The 26,277-nt window shown below is 40.2% G+C and overlaps 1 protein-coding gene across 6 annotated transcripts in view; it reads right to left on the bottom strand.

The window, feature by feature from the left end:
* CACNB2 (calcium voltage-gated channel auxiliary subunit beta 2) overlaps positions 1 to 26,277 on the bottom strand; it is a 153,425-nt gene that overhangs the window by 86,304 nt on the left and 40,844 nt on the right. Inside the window, exon 1 of one of the 6 annotated variants that reach the window (XM_056857014.1) lies at positions 20,777 to 20,953. The exons of 4 other annotated variants lie outside the window; for them this stretch is intronic. In XM_056857014.1, the coding sequence (XP_056712992.1) occupies positions 20,777 to 20,824 (48 nt within the window). In that variant the 5' untranslated portion in view covers positions 20,825 to 20,953. Of the gene's footprint in view, positions 1 to 9,172; positions 9,354 to 20,776; positions 20,954 to 26,277 lie in introns of those variants that run through there. One more of the 6 variants, XM_056857011.1, reaches the window with a different exon arrangement.

Raw genomic sequence — 26,277 nt, 5'->3', positions numbered from 1 at the left:
TGATGTGTGGAATAACTATTGATGTGATGGAATACCTATTGATGTGTGGAACAACTATTTATTGTGGCATCAAAAAACTGCACCCATGACAATGATGGACCCTCACTCAGTTTGATTTGATTAGATTTATTCAATTTATAGGCTGCCCTTTCCTGGACAAAGCAGCTAACAACACTTTAAAACAATTTAAAACCAATTTATTTAACAATAAAAACAGACGCCATAATATATCAATACTAAAACCAATGACATAGCAGCAGTAACACTTTTATCATTTGTGGAATCATAGCAGAGGTTGAGAAAGGAGGGGAGGGGAGGCCAGCCAGATGGAAACTGTCACTGTCCTCAACCATATGCCTGGTGGAACAGCTCAGTTTTACAGACCCTGCTTTAAGTCCCACAGGGCCCAAATCTCACTAGGCATGGTGTTCCACTGGGCTGGGGCCAGAGCCAAAAAGGCCCTGGCCCTGGCTGAGGACATCCGAATGCTTTTTGGGCCAGGGATAACCAGTAGATTTTCTCCGGCTGAGCAAAGCATTCTTTGGGGGGGGGGTGTATCGGGAGAGGTGGTCTTGCAGGCACGATGGTTCCAGACCGTTTAGGGCTTTGAAGGTCAATACCAAAACCTTAAACCTGATCCGGTGTTCAGTCTGGAGCCAGTGCAGCTGGTGGAGCACTAGTTGGATGTCTGCCCTCCAAGGGGTCCCCATAAATATTAGGGTTTAGGATTATAGAATCCTGTTAACCTTAGTTCCTCCTCTGTATATTCATGTCTCTTCACCATAAACGTTCTGGCTGGAGGATATTATAACTGGCACAATACTATCATAGTATTGTCAGTCATTTATTATTAATACAGCACATAGCCAGTCATATATAGAAGAATAGAATCGTCAACAGTTGACTAAAATCCCATCGAAATTAAAACCAGAAATTCCAAATATAAAAGAATAACTATGGGGGTTACCGCACTTTGTATTCCCAGCGATGTATTAAGAGTTTGAAAATGTTATAAAAAACATCGCTTTAAAAGGGTTTTTGGATACTACGGCTTATAAATGGTTGGAAAACGTCTTCACAGCTAAAGGGGCCAAACAAAGTGTGAACAGTATTTTTTATAACATTTTCAAACTCTTAATACATTGTTGGGAATACAAGTGCGGTAACCCCCTATGATAGTATCATACCCCATCCCTCCCCAAATTTCTAGCAATGAGAACATTTCATAATATTTTGCGCAGCTTTTGTATTTTCAGCTCTGATGGTATACAGGTTCCTTTCAACTACTCTTCAAAAACAGCTTTTGTCTTAAACTAATCCCTTCCTGACAGGAGACTATGAACTGATCAAGTGACCCAATTCACCTGCAGCAATTAGTGGATCAATAATAATAATATAGCTGATACAGCATAGTTGTGATGCAGCATAATAACACAGCATAACTGTTGATCCCAGAGCTATATAAATTCTGACAATAAAACTGGCATAAAATACATTTCTATTTGATTTTCCCCTGCCTTCTCTTAACTTTCTTCCACAAAGCCTTGTTATTAAATGAAATTTAGATGCTTTTTACTGTGGGCTAGTTCCTTTTGTCAGATCTTTGCCACAGTTGCAATGGAACTCTGCAAAGGTGGGAGATGAAAGGCAGGAGGTTGAAGGGGTTTCTTGAGTCATATAAATACCTTTATAAATAAAGCATCAAGAAGCTGCTACCACCTGGCCTGAAGATTGCCAGCTTTTCTAAATTTTGCCTCCAGCAGGGTTTTTTTTTTTTTGGGGGGGGTCGCATTTTCTCCTATGATCAATTGCTGCTTTATTAAATGTCAGAGTTGGAAAGGATCACCAGGGTCATTTTGTCTAACCCCCTGCCAATGCAGGAACTACAACTAAAATATCCCTGATAAATAGGTGCCCAACTGATGCTTTAAAAACTCCAAAAAAGATGAAGAATCCACCTCATGGGGAAGACAGTTTCAGGAAATTCTTCCTCAAATTTAATCAAAACCTCCTTTGCTGTAATTTATATCCGTTAATCCAAGTCCTGTCATCCAACACAACATATCTGCCCCATCCTCTGCATGGCAACTCTTTAGATATCAGAAGGTGGCATTCTTAGAGCCCTTTTACAATTCTTGGAAAGAATTTCCAAGCTATTAGCTAAATATTTGACCACCCTCCTACAGGACCACATTGGAAAAACCACTTCTTACATCAAAGATTCAACTCACTTCATCAACAAAATCAGTCCGTTAAGACTCAATCCAAAGGATATATTAATCAGTTTTGATGTTGTATCCCTCTTTACCAAGGTTCCAGTAAAAGACACAATCTCATTGATTAACCAGATTTTTCCAGAAGATATAACAGCCTTATTTCACCATTGTTTGACAACAAGTTATTTCCTATGGGATCAAGAATTTTATGAACAGATTGATGGAGTAGCTATGGGAAGTCCACTCAGTCCAGTAATAGCAAACTTTTACATGGAATATTTTGAAAAGACAGTATTAGAATCAGCACCTTACAAACCTACAGTCTGGTTCAGGTTTGTAGATGATACATTTACCATTTGGAGCCATGGTGAAGAAAAATTAATGGACTTTCTAAACCATCTTAATAATATCCATCCAAACATTCAGTTTACCATGGAAAAGGAAATTGAGGGTAAACTCCCATTTCTTGATACCCTTGTCATCCGTAAATCAAACCTTCAGTTAGGTCACAAGGTCTACCGGAAACCAACTCACACAGATCGCTACTTACACAAAAACTCCAACCACCACCCCCGACAGAAAAGAGGAATAATCAAAACATTAATGGACCGTGCAAGACGGATCTGTGAACCACAGTTTCTCAAGGAAGAAACTAATCATCTAAATCACGCACTGCTAGCAAACGGCTACTCCAAGAATGAAATCAGAAGGGCCATTAAACCAAACAAAAATCAGAAAACTCAAGAAAAACAGTCTCCCATAGGAAAGGTATTCTTGCCATTTATTAAAGGAGTCACTGATAGGATGGAGAAACTTTTGAAAAAACATAACCTACAAACAGTGTTTAAACCCACCAAGAAAATACAACAAATGCTACGATCAGCAAAAGACAAAAGAGACCCCCTCACCTCTGCAGGAGTATATCGTATACCTTGCAGCTGTGGAGAAGTTTACATCGGGACCACAAAACGCAGCATACAAACAAGGATAAAAGAACATGAAAGATACTGCAGACTTGGCCAACCTGAGAAATCAGCAGTGGCTGAACATGGACTGACACAAACAGGACACAGGGTCTTATTCGAAGACACTGAAAGACTGGACAATTCTACCAACTATTTTGTCAGATTGCACAGAGAAGCCATTGAAATTCATAAACATCAGCACAACTTTAACAGAAAAGAGGAGAGTTTAAGAATGAATAAGGCTTGGCTTCCTGCCCTGAAAAACCTCCAGACAAAGACAACATTCAACAATAGCCATACAGATTAGCTTTGGATTACACACATTAACAGATCACTTCAGGATACAATGGTTCCATATTAACATACCATACCCTCATTAGCACATTATCTTGATACTTACAGGACAATACTTTTGCAGGACAATACTCAGCTCAAACCCAACCCCTTTCTGACTATATATTACTCTTCCTACACCCTTGACACTGAGAGACACTGTCCTTCAGTGTTACTACTCTGAAGATGCCTGCCACAGTTGCTGGCGAAACGTCAGGAAAGAAAATTCCAAGACCACGGTTACACAGCCCGGATAACCTACAAGAACCTTGGAAAGAGGGTTTCACAGTCAGCAAATGGTTCACAGGAATGTTCCTACTTTCATTTGTGAAATATATCTACAAGGCCTTGTCGGCTTGAATCTCTGGCAGAGCATTTCTCCCCAGTCTGCATATCTACACTTCACACTCACGCCACAGTTTGGTTGGCCAGCCCTGATGATGTACACAGACTGCTTTGCAGTCCGCTTAAGTTGGCCATTTGAGCAGGAGAGTTCCCTTGATGGGGGAAGGTAGAACTCTGCCTGGCCCATCTCTGCCCCCCTCCTTTGTAGGTCTGATGACATCATGGTGTCTCCGGCCCTTCTCTGCTCTTTCTTCACCTCGCTCAGTCCACACTGGCATCTTTGTTGCCCTGCTGCCAGACTCATCAGCTACATCCGCTGGCTGTTACAGGTTTGGTTTTCTTTATCTCCCAACACCAGTTGGGGGGGGGGGGTGAAGGAAGAGGCTGACTACACGAAGATGTTCAAGCCCATATCACACATATTCAGGACAATCTGTTTCAGGGCTGGGGGGGTACCCTTAATCTTTGACCTAAATGTTACTTCTCTGTACACACACACACATACCAACACACACATTTCCCACATACACCTGAAAGCATTCTCTATCTCTAAACAGGCTTAGGAATTTTCAGGCTAAAATTGCTGGATGTAGACAGTTTCAGAGAAAGCTACAAATGCAAGATAGCTGTTTCTTGGTCCTGCAAGCTTAGAAGCAGAAATGTAAGCATTTTATTAAGCATTTCATAGAGCATAATCTATTAGCAACTGGTATTAGATATGGAGGGAGGGAAGGCAGCATGGTATAGCCCTATCTCATCCGATCTCGAAAGCTAAGCAGTGTCAGTACTTGGAAGGGAGACCTCAAAGGAAAGCAATGGCAAACCCCTCTGCTTAATCACTTGCCCTGAAAGTCCTTTGCTGGGGTTGCCATAAGTTGGCTGTGACTTGATGGCACTTTATACACACATACATCAGATATGGAATCTGTATTCCATATCTGGCATAATTATGTTTGGATTATTCTTCCTATAAAAGCGATAACCTTGCTTAGTTATAACTAAAGACAATAAATATACTTTGGAAATATACCTTGTTTTGTTGGGAAATCAGAAGAATATTTAAATGACGGTATTTATCTATGTTTACTTTATAAAAGCTAAACTATTCTAACATAAGTAGAAAAGGGCAAGAGTCCAGTAGCACCTTAAAGACTAACAAAAATATTTTCTGGTAGGGTATGAGCTTTCGTGAGCCACAGCTCACTTCTTCAGATACAGCTAGAATGTGAATCCATCTGTCTTTAAGTAGAGGAGAGTGAATTCAGACAAGCATTAGTATGTAAATGTTAACAGTATGTAAATGTGAATAGCAGTCGTGACGGAATTAGGTGTGGTATGCAGAAGAGTCTGTCATGTCCAGGGGAGAGATGGGTGTGGAGAAATCAGCATTGGTAATGCAGAAGAGTCACTAGCGATGGAGCTGCTAGGACCGCCCAAGAAACTGTGCTAACCCTTTCCCACCAGGGCCATGGAGAAACGTATTCCCTCTGTACTACAAGAGGGCTGGGGCGGAAGTGGCGACCATGGAAGGGTTAAAGGGGGCAGGGCCAGAATGCATGGGGGGGGAGTTCTTTGCCAGTGTGTCCTCATTTCATCCCTGTGGGCAGAGGTAGCAGGAGCCGGCTGTAGAATCCGGCCCTGACCATGAGAATTAGGAGCAACTCTGGCATGCGGCTGGATGGCTACGCCCGGCTGGTGCAACAGACCATCCTGTGCCACCAGGTGGGCGAGTGCGCCATCGGTTGGATGCCTGCCTGCTTGCCTGTGCGGGGTGGTGGTGGTCACCTAGGGCAGCTATAACAAGAACAAAATTAATAGCACTTTATAAGATGCTGTCAGAGAGACTACTGCATCCACAGTTAGTCATTATTAAACAAATTCAAACACACCTAAAAAAGAAAGAAAGAAAGGTTCGTGATTGCACTTATCAAACAGAAGTAACAATCAGGTTAAAGAAAGTCATAGGTACAAGGTCAAACAGAAACAATTTACACTTTAATAAATATAAATTAATATATTTTAATAAATTAATACAAGTGTGTATGAGCACATCTAAGCTAACTTATCCAAGCTGACGTATTTATCTTCAGGAGTTTATGATCAGATTTTCCTTCCATGTAAGAATCTAGCCAATAATGATATGACCCTAGTGAGGAATCTGGAAGAGACAGAGGAGGGGACTAAAGAAATGCATGATATCATACAGGTGTAGGAATTATCATAGATCAAAAGGACTCAATGAGCCTGAGTTTTAGCAGAAATTGAAAGATGATGATGCAGACAGAATACCTTAATGTCTCAGTCTCAATACATTAAAAGATTCAAACACATATGCACTGCATTCCTATATTGGTTTACTTGACAGCAAGTCCTTTTAATTTCAATGGAACACCCCATAATCTATCTGAGACTCCAGAACCTGTAACTGAATGAAAGCAGACTCCCTACTTTCCTGCATGTACAACATTTGACATATAGTAAAATTGCAGCCACAACCACTGTAGCAAACACATGCTTAACCCTGATAATGTTAAACAGCTCTCCACCCTGAAAAGTCAGTGCATGATTAATTGGCTCATTTCACCTCAATGTAAGTTTGTACACTGACTCTACAATCAAAAAGTAAACATTTCTGCACACTTAGTGAGTTTCAGGAAACAATACAAAGCCTTTATTGGCAGTCTAATTCTCTAAAAGCAATTCCCATGAAAATTATGAAAAAAAGTTTAGAAACAAGGTATAACATCATGTTTTCAAATTTCAGTTATTTAATATTTTTGTAGTTTAATAATACTACCAATTATTTTTGGTAACTTAATGGTGTAAATCCACCTATAATTAAGCTTTGCACTTAGTGACCAATTATTTTCTTTAATAATGCAGGAATTTAAAATCCATCCTTTCCACCATCTGCTTTACATAAAAATGTGATGACATAAAGAAGGGGAGGGGGTGTGAATACAGAAGATGTGTATGTCATAAGGGAAAGAGATAAACACACAACACAGTTACATAAACAGATTAATGTCCCTTTCAGGGAGCATAACTTGTGCTATCCGCCTCTTGCTTCAGCTCCTCCCTCCAATACACACACACACACACACACACAATCTCCTCTGACTCAGAGTCAGTCTGTCCATTTGTAGTTAACAATTCAGTACTTATATTTAAGAACGGTTTTACAAATGTAGCAGATAAAGTACATACAAAGAAACCTATGAATGGACATGAAGCAACCCAACCATTAAAACCACACAAACTATTTTGTTCCCCAGGTTACTGACTTACATACCACATTTATTTAAGAAACTTAATGCACTCTTTTTAAAGAAAAGAATAAAGAAAAGAAACTTTTGCAAGAATTTGCTCTTTAGCAGACTGTATATGAAATTCAAGTGCAAATATTTAGCTTGGGTTACTAATGTTACAACCTCTAAAAATATTTCTGCCTGCTGCCATATAAGGTTCTGAAGAATGATGTGGAAAGAAGTATTGCCTAAATTGAGGTCCACCAACTGGATGCATGCAAAGATACATTTAATTAAATAATAGTTGTACTGCTTGGCCAAAGATGAAAAAACTATACAATTGTAAAACAGATAGCAAGGGCTGACAGGATGGGTAAAGTGTTATATATTCATGGCCTACACTTGTTGCAGCCTTTGATGAAGGAAGAGACTGTAGATTCTGCATCTATTAATGAGAACATACTCATTTTCTACCCAAGCCCTAGGGGTAATAAGAGGTGAGATGGCTTGCTCTGCAGTAACCGCCAACTGCCAGCAACCAATATGGAACCCAGAGTCTACTAGGTGACTAACAGTGCAATTCTGAAGGAGGAGGCTGAATGGCCTTAAGAACTGGTGTGACCCCTGCGCCTACGTAGATGCCATTTGTGCAGTGTAAATGGGCATTTACGACGGCACAGGGCCACTTTCGCCAGTGCCGGGGAGCAGCACAGTAGTGCAAACCAGGGGCACTGGTACAGCCTCAGCAGCAGCGTTTCACTGGTGCAGGGGCTCGTGCTGGCACCATAGGGGGCATTCCTGGGGGTGGGACTGACTTTAGTCACCTCCCTGAGCCCTTTCTCCCCAGGAAAGGCCCCTTTTGCTGACATAAACTTGCGCTTGCAAAAACGGTGGTGCAGCCCCGTGGAACTGCATGTAGCAGTTTCAGAGGGTTTGGGGGAAATTATACTTTTGGCTTGCTGCACTGGGCCAGCAAGCTGCTCAGGAGGCAGTGTAGCTGTGCCATCCTTAAGCGCCTTGCAACTACCTGCCCCCTATGATTGTGCACTAAGTAGTGAAGTCCAGTATGGATGACTTACCCTCTAGCCACTAGGAGTCTAGCAGTGCATTCCTGAGGAGAGTTACTCCAGTCTAAGCCCATGGAAATGAATGGGCTTAGACTGGAGTAACTCTCCTTAGGAACGCACTGTTTATATCAGGATGCTTCATAGTGAGGGTAGGTATGCCACAGGATACATAGCTGGGAGATAGGAAGGGCTTTACCTTGTCATGCTACAGCCTGTAGTATAGCTATGTGCTTTGCTTGGCTATAGAGCAATGTAGGAAAACTATACATGTTTTTGCCTTGCGTTGAATATTGTAATTAAGTGCAACATATTCTATCACCAAAACTTCCCAATGGTTTTTGCAAATTGTCCCACACAAGCTACCCATGTGAGCAGAATCATGCTTAAATATAGCAGTGATGTGCACCAACTTAGCCAGTACTATTATCTCTCACTATTTTTTCCACTCTATGGCATTACTCAGAAAGAGCAAACTCAAGAGAACAAGAGCTTTGTTTATTTTAACTAACCACAGCTGCTTATTTTATGCCTACAGAGTTACACCCCTACATCCAGCAATAACCATATGTACAATGCTTTATCAAGTAAAAACCAGATATCTTACCCTAATATACTGTGAAGACACATAGTTGCTAGTTCAGGGCTGCTAGTTTATATACATGGTAAGTGTCATATAAAAACGATATATGCACAAGCCCTGGACTTAACAAAATATATGACCATATGTTCAACGCTATTTGAGATGGCACAGCCTCTGTGAAAATGCAGAGTTGGATACCATATTTTCCAGACAGCAGGATATATGTGGACATCATTATATAATGTTGTACAACTGAGATTAAAATAGGTCATTATTAGTTATTCCAGAACTGGATCACAAAATAAGCAAGTATTGAAAATAACAGTTCTATTGGTTTTGTTACTCATTACATACAATACAGTTTTAGAAATATGAATATAGTAGAAAATCTGTATACTACTGATAATGTTGTACTTACCCAGGACACATTTTTACCCTTAGGTGACTTTAGCATGGCAACATGCAGTGCTGAGATGACCAACAGCCCTACCAGCATGGAAAGTCAGATGAAGGGATATTCCAAATGTCCGTTACCCAAATGTATAAAGTCCCTTAGCCAGGATGGTGCAGGCACAGTGTGCATCAGACAAGGAAACAATGATAAAAGTCATCATCTTCTTCTTAATATTCCATCCAGTTAGAATGATGGGGGGGGGGAGAATCAAGAAAGCCAAATAAAAACCTGTAATGTTGTTATGTACAAAGTTGGCTGCTCACTCAAAAAATTGATCAAAAACTCATGCGATGCTGAAGTGCATGTGTCCTGCTGCTCTAAAAGTGCAGCGCCCGATTATTCACCAAGCTTTAACAAACGCTTTGAGGCTGCAGCTTACCAGAGAATTAAGAAATAAATACTGACACCAAGTAGCCTTTGGAGGACCTTGAGAAGGTTGGTTGCCGGGAGCATTGATTAAGACTTGCTATGCTTGAATATTTCTTCACTCCAGGACTCCACCGACGTACAAAAAAAATTAAGATCTCAGTTTCCATTAATAATGTATGCAAGCAGTACACAGTATATACCTGTTGCTACCTCCTGCGCATTCTCCTTACAAGGCTGTTTGCTGCTGATTCACAGTCTCACAGTGCACCTGTTGTTGATGTATTTCCACAGTGAAAAGAATGGTAACCTGACAACCAACAACATTTGTTTGGAAGAGAAGCCCCAGAAGGGAAAGCAAAAACTGAAAAACGGTCTCTCTGCTTCTTTCCCTTTGTATCTCTGTCCTTCCGTCTCTTTACTTTTACCTCCTGTCAATCTAGATTACCAAAGCAGATCCCAGCTAAATTTTGCAACTATCAGTAGTGATTAGCGTGAGCTGATTGAGGTCGGATTATACGAGAAGACCTCTGCCTTCTCACTCAGCAAGCAGGCCAGTACCATTAGAAACTATTTATGCTTCACCTCACATCACGGCATTTGGTACAATCCACTTTCGGATTCAGGGGCAAATGGGATTTGTGATTTCTTTTAAAGAGAGAGGCAAAAATATTGTTAGCGGGATTGGTTTCTAGTTGTAAGACTGCAACGGGCCTTCTGAAGACTAAAAGCAAGCATGGAATAACAAAACACAGTGCTGAATTTAGATGTTAATATTTAGCCTCTACTACTGAAAGAGATTTAAATACATGATTCACAGCATTATCCTCTCAGAACACTGGGAGAATGCAGCGATTATTTACTGCTTTGCAAATGATTACCACAGCCAAATATTATTTGAAAATAATCAATTTCTAGTTAAACATTCAGAATGTCCCATTACTGAGTCACATTAAATGCACATTAATGAAAGTCTTAGCAATTTTCTATACAATTGTGATCTGTAGAAAATCGGTGTTATTCTCATTGATTTCAACAAGAGGTGAGTGGACACGGTTACAGAACATAATGAAATAACATGTATATAGAGTGTAGTGTCGTATATAAATTCAGAAATTAAGCTCAAAGTGAAAAGCATAATAGAGAATATCTTATTTATATAATTACTTCAGTGGTATTTATTTATCAAATGGTACTACAGGAAAATAACCAAAAATAGTATACAAAGTATGCAATCCTAAACATGCATAATATTAAATCCATAGAATTCAATGGGACTTACTACTAAATATACATGTTTAGGATTGCATTGGTATTCTGTCAATCAATTGGCAGTTAATCCATTAATAGAATAGTAGCATAGGCCAAAATGTGACCAAAATGAATAGCTGATTCTGCTAGAAATATTTTAAGTGCAACAATATCAGAATCTTACCGTTAATGATAGATGGTGCAGAATCATATTTTAATCTATATAATGACATTTTTGTCAAGAATCCTGTTAATAAAGCATTCAAACACTGTATTTAATCATTTTCTTGCATGTATCCAGAAAGAAGTTATAATTCCAGAAATTATGCCTCTTGAGAAAATGCAATCCTATGCACAGTTTCATCCGCCATGGCCTTATGGAATAACTCTGCATTGTGTTGCCACATTAACAGGGTTTGTTAGGCACAATGTGTCCACATTATCTGTTCATTACAAACATACGTTATCCTCATGGTGAGATTCACACTAAGGTAACTGGGCTAAGGACTAAGCATGCCGTCCACTGTCTGAACAGGTGTGCTCAGCAATATGGGAGGAGGCTCCTGGGGCTCACACTCTGGCCATTCCTACATTTCTCCATCGGTGGGATGTTTTTGGGGGGGGGGCACTGGGGCAATGACATGCGCACGTGGCAACATGCAACACAATCACTTCACTTCCAGATTTACCCCCAGAAACAACACGATTGCATCGCATGCAGCCACACGTGTACCATCCTCACTCCAGAGCAGAGTGCCCGCCGAAACCACCCACCTGGCAACCCTACACATGAGTCATCTGCTCCAGGTTCAGTGCTCTCAGGAAGCAGTTTTTTTCATGCTTCCCCCACATCATTGTGTGTGCATTTATGCACCTTCCAGGCAAACCTACCATGTTGAAGCTCCATTGCTGCTCCACTGTATCAGCAGTCACAGCAGTAATGGGGAAACCACAGAAATCTGTCTCTAGAATGAACACAATAACACTTAAAACAGAATTTGCCTTTTGCATAACAATTACTTCATGATTTTTTCTAGAATACTTTAACTAGAACATATTATTCATTATGTATGGATTGTTTATTATAATAACAATATCTGTAGAATACATTTTTGTGGGTTGTTTGTTTCCTCTACAAAAATAGTCAAAGTAAAGCCTAATAATATTGCTTTGCAGCAATTCAGCAAATTAAACTTTTGTAAAATAATCTCTTTCCAAAGAGAAACTCAAATACTGTTCATGTACATGATAGGCTCTCAAATATTTTTCTCTTATTTCCAATTAGTGTGCTTAAAAGTAAATTATATCAAGAATAAATCTCGAGAATCCTGCTAATAATTACAAGTTCCTCAAGCTCTGAGTACATGCACATAAAACACCATGTTGAAGTTTGTGGTGTAGTGGTTTTCCCCCTTGCAGAAGAGTTGTTAGCTATGGAGCTGCTAGGACCGCCCAAGAAACTGTGTTAACCCTTTCCGACCCAGGCCATGGAGAAACATATTCCCTCTGTACTACAAGAGGGCTGGGGTGGAAGTGGCGACAATAAAGGAATTAAAGGGGGAAGGGCCAGAACGCGCACGTGGGGGGGGGGAGCTCTTAGCCAGTGTGTCCTCATTTCATCCCTGCAGGCAGAGTTAGCAGGTTCTGGCTGTAGAATCCAGCCCCAACCATGCAGAGCAGGAGCAACTGAGGCATGTGGCTGGATGGCTACGCTTGGCTGGTGCAACAGACCATCCTGTGCCACCAGGTGGGCGAGTGCACCACCGGTTGGATGCCTGCCTGCTTGCCCGTGCCAGGGGGGTCATCTGGGCAGCTGCCTGCTTGGGGCTTGGTTGGCTAATTTTTAAGTTGATAATTTTGTATGGCCCACAAATGATGTTATAAATATCCAAATGGCCCTTGGGGGAAAAAAGGTTCCCTACCCCTGGTTTATAGCCTGAGGTTTATCATATTATTCTCTCCCTGGAGGAGAAAATCTATAATGGCAGGCCATAAAAGTGAGCCAGTTTGGGAAAATACAAACACTGCAACAAAGAAATACAAGGCCTGGTGACCCGAATGAAACTGGAGATAATTATGAAATTATTGTGAGGTGAATGAACTATCTATGTATTTCTAATAGTATAACCAAATCAGCAATTTATGATAGGACTCTAAAAGTAATCTGAAAAGTTATCATTTTAAAAATGAAAACTTCATCTGGTTGTAAATGTTAAGATTATACCAGCAAGATTGAGTCTTTATGTAGAAAACCATGATTTAAATCAAGTCTTACTAACTAGTGATTTAAATTGTGATTTAAATCATTTGATTTTAATCAAACCCATCCTGCCACATCTTGTGGCAATGGGTTCTACAAAACTACCAATTGTATAAAGAATTACATCCTTTTGTTTGCCTTAAATCTACTGACAATTGTTTCTTCAATTAAGAGAGCAGGAAAAAAATTATCTGTTTACTTTTTGTACAGAGACAAACTTTAACTCAGGGATAGGGAATGTTTACAGCCCCCGAGGCCATTTTCGGTGCCCCCCCGGGAGCTCCAGGGCCCTGCCACAGAAACACAGCGCAGCACGGCCCTCCCTGAAGCCGCAGCGTGCAGGAACGCTGCGGCCCCTTTAAACCCCCTCTCACAGACTGTCAGCTGTTAATCAGCAAGAGGAGGGGGGAGGGAGAAAGACACTTCTCCCAAGCCGGGAAGTTGAAGCATTCCTGCATGCCGCGGCACAACAGTTTAAACCTTTCTCACCGCTGAGGGAGGGGGGAAGAAGAGGAAAAAGCCAGCCGCTCCCGGCAGCGGAGCATGAGTGTGGGAGCCAATCAGGTGGATGACATTTGTGGACGGGGGGGGGGGGGAGATGGGAAGGCTGAAGCCTGGTCACATGGAGCCGGCTGTGTGTGTGTGTGTGTGTGTGTGTGTGTGTGTGTGTGTGTGTGTGTGTGTGTGTGTGAAGGCTTTTCTCTCTTTTCTTCCTTTTTCTGTCACTCTCTCTCCTATTCTTTCTCTCCTCTTTTTCTGTCTTTCTTTCTCCCCACCTCTCTTTCTCTTTTTTTCTCCTTCCCTTTTCTTTCTTTCTTTCTTTCTTTCTTTCTTTCTTTCTTTCTTTCTTTCCTTCTTTCCCTGCTTCCTTGCTTCCTTCTTTCTGTCCTTCTTTCCTTCCCTCTTTCCTTCCTTCCTTCTTTCTTTCCTTCTTTCCTTGCTTCTTTCCTTGCTTCTTTTTTCTTCTTTCTTCTCTTCCTTCCTTCCCTTTTTTCCTTTCTTTCTTTCCTTCTTTCCTTCCCTGCAGATCAACCGCAGGCTACAAGCTGCGCCCCCCTGGCACCTCGGTTGCCTAGGCCTACCGCTGGCTGCCCTCCCACCCGGGAGGAGGGGGAAGACCTGGGGGAGCAGAGGCACCCTCCAAGCCTTCTCTGCATAGCCTCCCCTAGGGTTGCCAACTTCCAGGTGGTGGCTGGAGATCTCCTGCTATTACAACTGATCTCCAGCCAATAGAGATCAGTTCCCCTGGAGAAAATGGCCACTTTGGCCATTGGGCTCTATGGCTATGCAGTCTTCCTCAGCAAACCCCGCCCTCCTCAGGCTCTACCCCCAAAACCTCCCACCAGTGGTGAAGAGGACCTGGCAACCCTAGCTTCTCCCCCCCCACCAGGAGATCTACGCCCGGTATGGCCCCCGAAAAATGTTATAAATATGCAAATGGCCCTTGGCAGAAAAAAGGTTCCCCACCCCTGCTTTAACTGAAGAAACAACTCTGGGTCACCCAGTGAAATTGACTGCAGTATATTTGAGGCACACAGAAAGGATGCACAATTTTATACACCTCTATCATGTCAACCCCTTTATCACCTTTCCCCTAAAATAAACCTGAGTTTAGCCTTGCTTCATAGGTCATGATCATTGTACTTGGCTATTTTCACCTTTTCAATATCCTTTTGTGATATGGTGATCAGAACTATATAGATGACCATCTCAAACCCCATCAGAATGGGGAAGCAATGCTGTGGGGAAGCAGAACTGTTAATTTGTTAAGTTTATTCAGAAGGAAACTTGTCAAATGGCTTTTGGAAGTCCAGGTCACCCTTATCTATATGTTTGTTGACATGTTCTAAGATAATGCTGAGGCAGAACTTCCATGTACTGAAACCATGCTAAGCTAATGGGTTTCAGACTCATCTGGAGCCCCGATTTGCTATGGCCAGGGTAAAGGAAGGAGCAGCGAGTGGGCAATAAGCAGAGGAGGGCGGCTGCACTCCTTGATGCTTCACCTGGCTTAGGCTGGGCTCTCTGGGGTGGCCGCATCGCAGCCAATCAACTCTCTCCCAGCTGTTTAAAGGGGGAGAGAGAGGTTGGTCTCGTGCGGGTACGGGACCAGCGTGAGCGGACTGGAGGCAGTCCTCTGCGATCCACCCGCCGGACATAAAAAGGAGAGCCAGCTGCCGGGAGGCTCAGTCCGTCTCTACATGTTTGTTGACATGTTCTAAGATAATGCTGAGGCAGAACTTCCCTGTACTGAAACCATGCTAATTCCTCTTCAGCAAGGCCAAATCCTTTATGTTATGTTGCTGGTTGGCACCCATAATGGGATTGCCAAGCCAAGCCTGAAAACTGGTGGGAGGCTTGGGGGCAGGGACATGGGGGGGGCAGTGGCACAAGCATGATGATGTTACTTCCGGCAGAAACCCAGAAGCAATGGCAGCAGCTCTAAGAATTGTTAGAACTCTATGGTAAAACAGTCATCATTTCTGGGGCACAATATCACACTCATGAAACTAGAGTTTGGTGTGGGGAATCCCTAGTCCTAACTTTGCTGGCCTTACCCATAACCTTCTATCCTTCTTGAAGGCCTGAATGATTTTCGCTTATTTTATGGTGACCACTACAATTTGGCTCAGTGGAGAGACACCGATTTCTCCTTGGCACCTCTCAGCTGAGCCAAGGTGCTGAAAACAACCGTAGCATCTATCCAGGTGCCTCAAAGTGGGGAGAGGATAGTCAAACTCTTAGGAGGCCACAGTATATGGCTGGTGACTGCACTTTTCATGAAGAAACATAAATTGTGCAAGCCTGTCGCCCACACAAAATTTTCTCACCATGTTCCTTTGAAAAAATTGGACTGGATTTCAATTCACCAAAAACATGAACTTTGGTTTCCATGGTCACTGCCTCCTGCCATGTTCTTGGGAAATTCTAAACAGATTCCATACTCTTCTACTGATGAAATTAACAGCTAGAAATACAGTACTTATTTTCTTACTGCTGCTTAGATGACAATGGTTCCACAGAAATGTTAAAAAAGAATATAAATTGACTGCTAAATGAAAGTAATTTCTGTTTGAAAAGCACACTACTTTTTATTTTTACAGTATTCAAATAAACTTAGCAATCAAAAAAGGAAAGTTAAGATTCTTAGATCCCAGGCACCACTTATATTGTCTGCTAGCTTCACTTCTTTCACACTATGAATGAAAAAATAGAAAAAACTAACAAAATAGCATTTAAAATTCTCTGAATTATGTCTTTACTAATTCATTTGGCTGTTTGTGCTCCTGGCTTCAGATGTGAGGTAAGTGGCGGCTAGAGACAGGGCATTTTCTGTGGTGGCACCTTGCCTTTGGAATGCCCCCTCAAAGACTCATCTGGTACCAACTTTATTTTCTTTTAGGTACCAGGCTGAAACACATCTTTTTACCAAGGCTTTACATTAGGTGTTTTATCTTAATAACTTTTTAATAGGCTGCTTCTGTTTTATAAATAGTTTTTATTCCGCTTCACTTACAGTAGTCACATGTACACATGAACACATGAAGCTGCCTAATACTGAATCAGACCCTTGGTCCATCAAAGTCAGTATTGACTTTGTATTGAAACACGCAAGTGTGTTTCAGAACAAGTATCATGCAATCATAAGCACGTTTACTCATAAGTAAGTATCATTTAGCTCAATGGGACTTAACTCCTAGCAAATATAGTTAAGACTGCAGCTTTAGGGAGCAAACTAAACCAGATCTACTTAAAAGTAAGTTTCATGTCATTCAGTGTGGTTGTCTCTGAGCAAAAGGGTCCTTAGGATTGCAGTGTGTCTTAAAATAAAAACTAACTGCCAACTTTAAAAAGTAAAACCAAATGTTTTCAATAAATAGATGTAATTGTATTCTTTCTCAATGGAGCTAAATAAAAATTTTGAGAAGACTCTTGGTTTAAGAATAAGGAAAAGTAGCTAACAAAATCTGTGGATTTCAGCAAAGCTTTATAATAGTATCACATTGAATTATTTTATTTATTTATTTTTTCATTTATGTCACACCCTTTTGCCCAAAAAGCAACTTACATTGTTCTCCTCTCCTACACACCCTTGCTGAAAGAATAGTTTTTGCGTACAGCCACCAGCTAACAGCACTTGGAACTGTCTGAAATCGGATGGCAGTAAAGGTTCTAAGTTTATGGAAGGTGAAGCTAGACAAGTAAAATGTTCTGGGATGTGGTCCTGTTTGATCAGTTTACGCCAAGGAGAGACATGGAGCCGATAATAATTCACCTGTCATCAGCAGCATCTACGTTAAATATCTGGTCACAACTTTAAGGACTATCCAAACAGGGACCCATTTTATCCTCACAACAACCCTGTGAGATCATTTAGGCTAAGAGTGTACGACTGGACCACGGTCACCTAGCAGACTTCCATGGCAGAGTGGTGATTCAAACCTGGGTCTCCATGGTTCTACTCTAACACTCTAACCACTTCACCATTCAAGAATTATTATTCATATTAGGGAGAATCGTAAATATGACATACATTACTAAGGAACAAGTTAAAAGATATAAATTATGTTGAAGTCATGCATCCAATTTCAACAGAAATTTACAAGAGGAATCATAGCTTGGTTATAGAGCACATGGTTTGCCCATGTACCGTCCCAAGTTGCCCTAATTTGCCACTTTAGGAGTCTTAAATGACATCACAGGAACGTTGACTGCCTGAAAGCTGAGGAGATCCTGCCCATACAAACAGATAGTACTCAACTAGGTGGACCAACGTTATAACAATATAACCCTAACCCCTAACCAGTATCTGCTAGAATCAAATCTTTGGCTACCATCACTAAACCATGGGAGGGGGTCTAAAATAAATGCCTCAGATAGCAGAGCAATCATAAACAGGTCTACAGAATCCTTCTCAAGTCTATTCAATGCAACTTACATCAAGAAAGGTGTCCTTAAGATTGGAATATTCCGTACTTTACAGTACAGACTAGCCTACCTATTATTTGACATGCTGCTTTAGTTTAGTATACATGAAGGCAGATTGTACAACTCATCCTTCATCTCTACCGTTAATGTCCAATGTACCTTAAATTTGCTATGTTATGAGGTCTGGTTGATCAGAGCATCTTTTGCAAGTGTCCAACTTAGAATAATGATCACATCAGAATTTCAACTCAAGATAGCTGTTCATGCCTAAAGGAGCGGGTACCTTATTTCATCTTCAGACTTTTCCAAAATACAGCTGTCTGCCCTTAAACTTGATCTAATTTCTATATCTGCTTTGTCCCACCAATAGTCCACACACAAACTGGACAGTCTTTGGAGAGGGAGAAATTTTGAATGGTACTTGGACTGCTTTTGTGTGTTTGTGTCTTATAGCTAAATTTGTTTCCAGACTTACAGGCATGTCAGATTTAACAAGCTCCCCTGCAGCAACACTGAGGGGGCATTTGGGGCTGCAGCAGGTGTGAGGGGCATAGGAAAACTGCATTCTCCACAGATGGAAATATTTTCCATGTGTAGAAATTATCAGTGGATGTGATGGACAGCTGCATTCAGAGAAGTTGTCCCAGTCATAGAACCCCTTGATTGACAGGGGATTCGAATGGAATTCTAAGGATGGCAGTTAGAATAAACTTACAGTTGGAAACCAACAGTGGAAGGAGAGCTGTTAATGGACAGTGTTGCAGACAATGGAGTGAGCTGCAAGCTGTAGAGGATTCTCCTCTGGAGTGAGAGGAACATACTTTGGTTTAGGATCAGGAAGGATACATAACCAGTTATAAATGGAAATAGCTCTATTGTTAAGAGGGTAATCCTTAAGTGTTTAACAGGAAATAACTCTAGTGAAAAGTTGATGCCAGGCCAGTTTAAAGAAGAAAACTGGTAGATTGTGTATATGGTCCTAACTCCTCCAGCTTAACATGCACTGTTTGAAGAAGCTTATGTTTATGAAACAAAGCAGTGACTGCTAAGAGAAATCAATCTTAGTACTTAATAAAAGTATCAGCACTTGTCTGTCAACCACCTTAGATACATCTTGAATTACAAAATATCTCGTGTATATAACTATCATAAATTCCTCATTCCTGCTGTTCTGTTATAAACTACATTCATGTTATGATACTTTATTAACCTGACCTTTACATTCCCTTCAAAGGAGACAAATAAAACCATTTTAAGTTTTACTTTAAAAAAGCCTCTCATGTACAAATATCTCTGACCTTTATATAAACGAAAGTAGAGCAACTGACATAGTGGATCAAAGCCACTGACACCCAAACCTCAAACACTGGGATAATTTAAAATCAAGGTGCATAAAAGATGGAAGAAATTACAAGACGGCCAATAAACTTGTTAATCAGCAACTCACATGTTGGATAAAAGAATGCAAACTCTTATTTTAAGTATGCCAGTGGTATTTTAGATTATTCATGATGTGGGTCTCATGGTTGTGCCACTAAGCAAACAAAGGAAAGTTAATACTGGAATATTATTTTGTGCATGAATGTCTAGCTGGTCAAATATATTGACTCTAAATATAAATGTTAACTAATGGTATATATCTATTTGTTTCTGTTCCAAATTGCTTGCTCATGTACAGAGTGCAAATAAAGGTAGCCACTGAGATTATATTGCAATTTCTGCTATTTTATTAACAAAGCAGTTCATTATATCAACTGTTGCATTAGCAGCAATATTCAAAGTAAAAAAAAAAACTATTGCAGAAAAGGGCAAAACACAAAGTTAAAAACTAAATTAAATTATAAACAATAAACCCTTTGTATGCTACACAGGAACACTATGTGCAGTTGTATCATATCCAAAACACTATGCTAGAAAATGCATGCATGCTTCCCCCGCCCCCACATATGAGCCCAACTAAAGAAAAATAAGCAATTCAACCCCTGTAAGCTAGGCCAGATATCATAACCCTTCTGTTTCCTATAATGTTCCTTTGACAACAGGACAGTAAAACAGAGAAGACATATTAAAAAATGCACTCCTTATTGCACTAAGACATTACATCAGCTGAGTGATTCTCCAACATATTTTAAGTAATCTTCTCTGTTCCTACTAATAAATCAGTTGTATTACTAAAGCCATTTTGCAATACAGGTCTGACAAACAAAAAATTATTTCATTTTCCAATCCAGAAAATACCAGAAGCCACTTACGCCACACTTTTGCCACCATGTTGATGTTTATATCACAGAGCAATGCTGAAAAACAAATATTTCCTACCCTTGAATTGTCATGTTTGCTGCTTTTCTTATATATTTCCCATATCTGTAGCTGTCACTTATGACTGGAACTGATTTTCAACATGTCCCTTATGTATGTACATGAAACTCACCCTTTTCCAATTGCCAATAAGATACATTACGTATATAACCCCCTCAAATCCTGTTTTGTCAATGAAGATCTTACAAAGGTCAATCATCCACAACAAGTTGCTTTCATTTTTTTCCCCATTGCACTGGTCCTTATGAATTATTCGGGTTTTTTTTTAAAAAAAATTACCTGTTAGAACTGTTCCTGAGCTCGGTCGCCAGAAAACCATTGCTTAATATTCTGTTTCATCCAACAAACATGTCTCAGACCATCTGCATGAAGCACACTGCACCATCAAATGTACTATGCTCAGCTCCAAAATCATCACCATTCTAAAACAATCAGAAACTTACATACGAAACCCGTACTCGCCGCCGGTGTGCCAACCCACAGCACTGCATGAAGAGGACAGCAGAAAACACTCAGTATATGGTCTCACCAAGCTTCAGTCTTTCTTGTCATTTCCTCTGAGACATTGTCCATTCCTCCTTAACTCTCCAGCCCCAGGAAAGGAGAACAGGTACAGAAATCATTCAGACGAGCCATTTTTTTTATAAATGTAGCCTTTCAGCTGATTTTTTCCTTTTAATAAATCAATCCCTTCTCTTTCAGCTGAATATATAATTACTGAATGTCTCTGCCCTTACTATAGTACTGAAATGCATCTGTACTGAGATTACTCTTTTCTTACTTGGATTTCTGTTTATATTAACTGCTCTGAATTTAGAAAATAATCAAACAGAAGAACCTTTTATCTGGAGCTACTGAAATACCCCTTTTCCGGTTTCTTGGTCCTGCTGTTGTGCTGCTATTGCTGCTGTTATTACAAACGTCTTCCCAATACACAAACTAGCAAGAGCTTCCTTAATTCAGCGTTACCTCAGAACCATAATTGATATATCTGATCTGTTATTTATTCCCCACCTGTCCCCAAGCCTGAAAAACGACTGAGTCTAGACTTTAATTGTCTCTGGATTCTTTAGACTACAGAACCACCGCACAAATTGTCAGAAGCTTTGTCTTGCAGTACGTGTTTCACATGAACTGCAGACAGAGATTTTTACTGGCTGCAATACCTGACTAGCTTAGAAACTGCAGCTGCACAGTATTTTCCTCCTGTTGACACTGACCAAAAAGATTTTGAGATAACACTGAAGCACATGCACAAGTTGTGTTGTCATCATGCACTACTGTAGGTTCATATTTATTAATATTTAGAGGATAAAATCCTTGTATTGGTGTGAGATGGCTGGCTTTTGGACAAAGGAATGTTGATGTTTCTTTATAAATAGAGATAGTCCCTTGAATGAGCAAGTGATGGTGGTGGTGTCTGAGACAGGTGCTTTATAGGGTATGTATGAGAAAGAAACAGAAGTTTAGTTTTGAATGGGCAGGAAGGGGGAGAGAGAAATGGAAGAGATTAAGAAGGAGTGTAGCATTGGAGGTGTGCATAATAAGCTCTCTGGGTGTTTGCTGTGTGTTTTCAGGACAATATCTGCCCTCACTACACTCTCCTTGTATATTTTTGTAATGAAGTAACTATTAAAAATATACCAGAACTTTCTAGTGTCTTGTACAAAAGAAAAAAAATCTGCAATGATACCCCTGGAACTACTGACTGCTTAGGGAAGAGGTGAACACCTAACTGTGGTGTCACCAGTGGGAGAATATTTCCTTGAAGAGGAAGTTTGAACTAGTATGATTGACCCACATGGAGCAACCAGTAAGATTCCTAAAATCAATCAGAGCACCTAGCCCCCCCCCAAAAAAGTTTGTAACATCAAGCTTACAGAAAATAGAGGGTTAGTAGTAGTAGCTTTATGAAGCTATCCTTCAAGCAATCCTAAAGAGCCTGTGCATGAGGAAGTGAGAAATGTGTTTGAACAGCTGCTATGAAGAGTTAAGCTGACAAAGAAATCAGTTGTAAAGACCTCCAGTTGAAGGTCCTTAGATGATTCACTGAAGTGCTTCAGCAGTGGAATACTGAAGTCAGTAGCTGAGAGTCAGTAAGCTTCATTTATGTAGAAACCTACTAGCAGTGATGGTAGAGAAAGCGTGAGGAAAAGATCCATGAATGATAAAAATGCTGGAACATTCACTGAAAGTTAAGTGACTTGGAAGGGGCCAGCAGCAGCCTGGAATAATGGGTGAGAAGAAATCGTTGATAGACTTATTTACCTAATGAAGGCAAGCCTACAGCTGATGCACCCCAGAGACAAATCCCAGTAGTGGAAGAAATCCATAAGCTTGTGAATAATGAGGGTAAGTACAGAGCCGGCTGGGCACGCTGGAACGACGCGAGCCGGCTTTCCCCGCCCACCTCCCAGCTGGGAGGCGGGCGGGGCGCACAGAGCCAGCTCACGTCGTTCCAGTGCGAGCCGGCTTTCCCCACCCCGATGGGTGCGTGCTATGGAGCGAAAAATACAGTACTTTTCGATCCATCCATTCAACCACAAACAATAAACTTTCTCATCATCGCCAAGTGCACCTCTAAATTCTGTACATGATCTGTAAATAGCAATCTTATTCCTTACTGAGTTATGAATCAGTTCCCTCCAGAACATCAGTTTTCCTGACCAACATGAGCTCAGACTTATCAAGATTGTTTCAACTTGTTCCCCTTCAGTCATTTGCCGACAGCTTCAAGGCACTAGTTCAAGACTGATAGAGTCTTACTAAATGACATATAGAGTATATTGATGATAACCAGTTTCTAAGCTTCAGACTACCTTATTTAGCTTGACATAAATGTCAAAAAGCATTAATATGAGTGCTAAACCTTGAGTGACTCTACATGTCAGATTCTCTATATGATCATACATCCCAATAGGAATATGTCAGACGGAAATGACCAAAACCATCAGAGGACTGTCCCTAATATACCAAACCTGTTTTCCAAATACATCAAATACGAAGGAATGACCCACACTGCCATAAACCATAGACCAACCAAGATAAATCAATAACAAGACTCTGCTTTGATCCATCCTGTAAGCAGATATCATCCGCCAGAGCAATAAATGCTGCAACAGTCCCAAAACGAGGACTGACATCTGAATGAAATAGGTCAAGGGCAGCTGTTGCATCCACATTGCTCTGCTGCCACCCACTCAATGGCCTTGCTCAAAAAAGGGATATTTGATATACATCTATAGCGGACCACATTCTCTCTTGATAAGCAATATTTCTTCAATATTAGCAGTACCTTAGCCTCCTTCAAACTGATTGGAAATCTCCCTTCTACCAATTTATTTATAATTCTTGCAAGAGGAACCTTTAATTTGTCCCAGCACAATTTTCCTATCCTGGAATGTCAAGGATCGAATTTACAGACTGTGGCTTTCACAGCCCAAGAATCCTGTCACCATCCATCAGGGAGATCAATCTGAAACTATCCATACTTTGTGACAAGCACTTGATTCTGACTGGATCCCATTCTCTCCCCCCTCCAATTTCTATTTTGTTTCACTTCTTTACAAGTGAATGTACAAATAAAAAATCAACAGATTTGTGATCCAGTTCAGTGGCAGCATGGATTCTTTGTAAGTAAACTGAAACAAGTGCTGAATACAGTGGTCACATTAGTCTTAGGTCATTTTACTTCTACTTAGAACAATGGCCACAATTTATTATTAGTTTTTCTTATGCTGCTACCATCACTGTCTCTAATAAACATAATAGTTTTATACATTACCAGCTTGGATCAGTTCCTTATTAACACTGTTTAACCACCCTTTCAGCATCACACTCTAGGGTCTTAATTCCTAAATGAAAACACATTTACTTTATCAACTAGATTTTACTCCAGTTTAAGTATTTATGGCCTACAAACCATTTTATCAGATGTTCTAATACACAAAAGATTATGCAGGAATAAAATTTTGTTAATGTTTGACATGCAAATTGAGTTTTCCCATGTTTGTAATGGCCAATTCCTTTCTTTTTCTTTTCTTTTTTATAATTTTTTATTATTTTCATAACATAAAACAAAACAAACAATACAATAATAATAATAAAAAGAAAATTAAAAAAAGAAAATACAAAAGAGTATCTATATATACTTATTAATACATTCATGATTACAAAATTATAAAGTTCAAAGATAAACCAAGATACCCCTTCGACCCTCCACCCACCTTAGAAAGTGACCCATCACCCGACTTCCGAAGAAGTGTCTAAACAGTTTTTTTAAAAATATCTATTAACAGTAAAATATAAAAATATTAAAACTAGTTTCTATAACTCACTAATTAAGATAGTAAAATCCATTTTTGCCAGTTTATCCCAATATGTGGCGGCCTTTGCCCAAGTTTTTTTTAAATCTTCCATATATTTTCCATGTAGGAACTCTGTTAATTTGGCCATCCTCATATACATCCATAGTTTCTTTCTCCAGTCACAAATTGAAGGTTTATTCCCTTGCTTCCAAATTTTGGCTATTACAATTCTTGCAGCAGCAAAACTATATTGACAAATGACCCTGTCATTATTACTCATATTTTTTTGTGGAATTCCCAATAAACAAAACGCTGGTTCTCTTTTTACTCTCACATTAATCAAATTATTAGTTTCTCTAATAACTTTTTTCCAAAAGACTTTCTTTCTTTCTTTCTTAAGAGTCATGGGAAAACTCATTTTCACATGATTGATTGTAACCCTGCAATTAACCATGGGAAAATTAGTGTCTTGCGGGAGGAAGCAGACGGCGGCCATTCCTTACAAGTCTAAAAAGTAAATATTTTTAAAGTTCTCCCAGGGGGGCATTTTTCAAGATAGAGCCCCCAAATTCACAGCATAGCTTGAAGGGCCTCTTCTTGCATGACCCCCAATGTTTGGTGAAGATTGGATCAGAGGGGGTCCGATTTTATGGGGTCCAGAAGGGGTCACCCCCTCCTCCATAGAGAATCATTGCAAAGTTTGCAATGTTTCTCTATGGAGGGAAGGCGACCCCTTCTGAACCCCATAAAATCAGACCCCCTGACCCAATCTTTGCCAAACCTTGGGGATCGTGCAAGGAGAGACCCTTCAAGCTATGATGTGAATTTGGGGTCTCTACCTCAAAAAATGTCCCCCAGGGCCCAAAAAAGCTGATTAATCATTCGCCTTTTCCCGGAATTGCTTATTTGGTTTTAGCTTTCTCCCCAGGTTTGTGCATTCAGTAAACCTAAACTGGAAATTTACTGAAATGGCTAATTTCGGGTTTATTTTCAGTTCGGGTTTATCCATATGCACAAGCTTACTTTGTAGCACTCTAAGACAACATTATAATCTGCAGTTTCGAGCTATCAAAAATCCTTCATGGGAAAGTTGACATTCTTAGTACCTAAATTTAAATGCCACATGAGAATCTAAATGTCACATGAAAACAATCAATGAAAATCTACCCACTCAACCTAAGAAGATATTTCTCAATGAATTGCAAATCCTTATTCCCACTAATCAGAATCCTTCAGATAAATTTCCGTAACAGAACCTTGCACAATAATCCAACCTCTGCTGACAAAATCTTTTCCCTACCTCACTCAGAGCAGCCTTATGTGATATATTATACTCCTTCAGTTCACATCATAGTCATCATTCAGCAAGTGTAAAAGCACCTGAAGTATGCTAGGAACTGTAAACAGGTAAATGGATACAGTATGCAAGTGCACAAATATAAATAAAAGAATACTATAAAAGGAAAGAAAATTAGAGACAAATTCCAAATCTGATAGTCAATAAAAGTGCCTACTCATACAAAGCTAGCATTTCTCCCTCACCTGCTAGTATTGTATGTGAACAGAGTTCATAGGCATCATCAAGACATGCGCAGATTATGAATACAGGAGGCAACTTAGAGTAAAATGATCATAAC

Source organism: Euleptes europaea, chromosome 11 (assembly GCF_029931775.1).
Source record: "Euleptes europaea isolate rEulEur1 chromosome 11, rEulEur1.hap1, whole genome shotgun sequence".
Classification (NCBI taxonomy): domain Eukaryota; kingdom Metazoa; phylum Chordata; class Lepidosauria; order Squamata; family Sphaerodactylidae; genus Euleptes; species Euleptes europaea.
The sequence above is the reverse complement of the archived record's forward strand: the minus strand, read 5'-3'. Positions and strand labels throughout refer to the sequence as shown.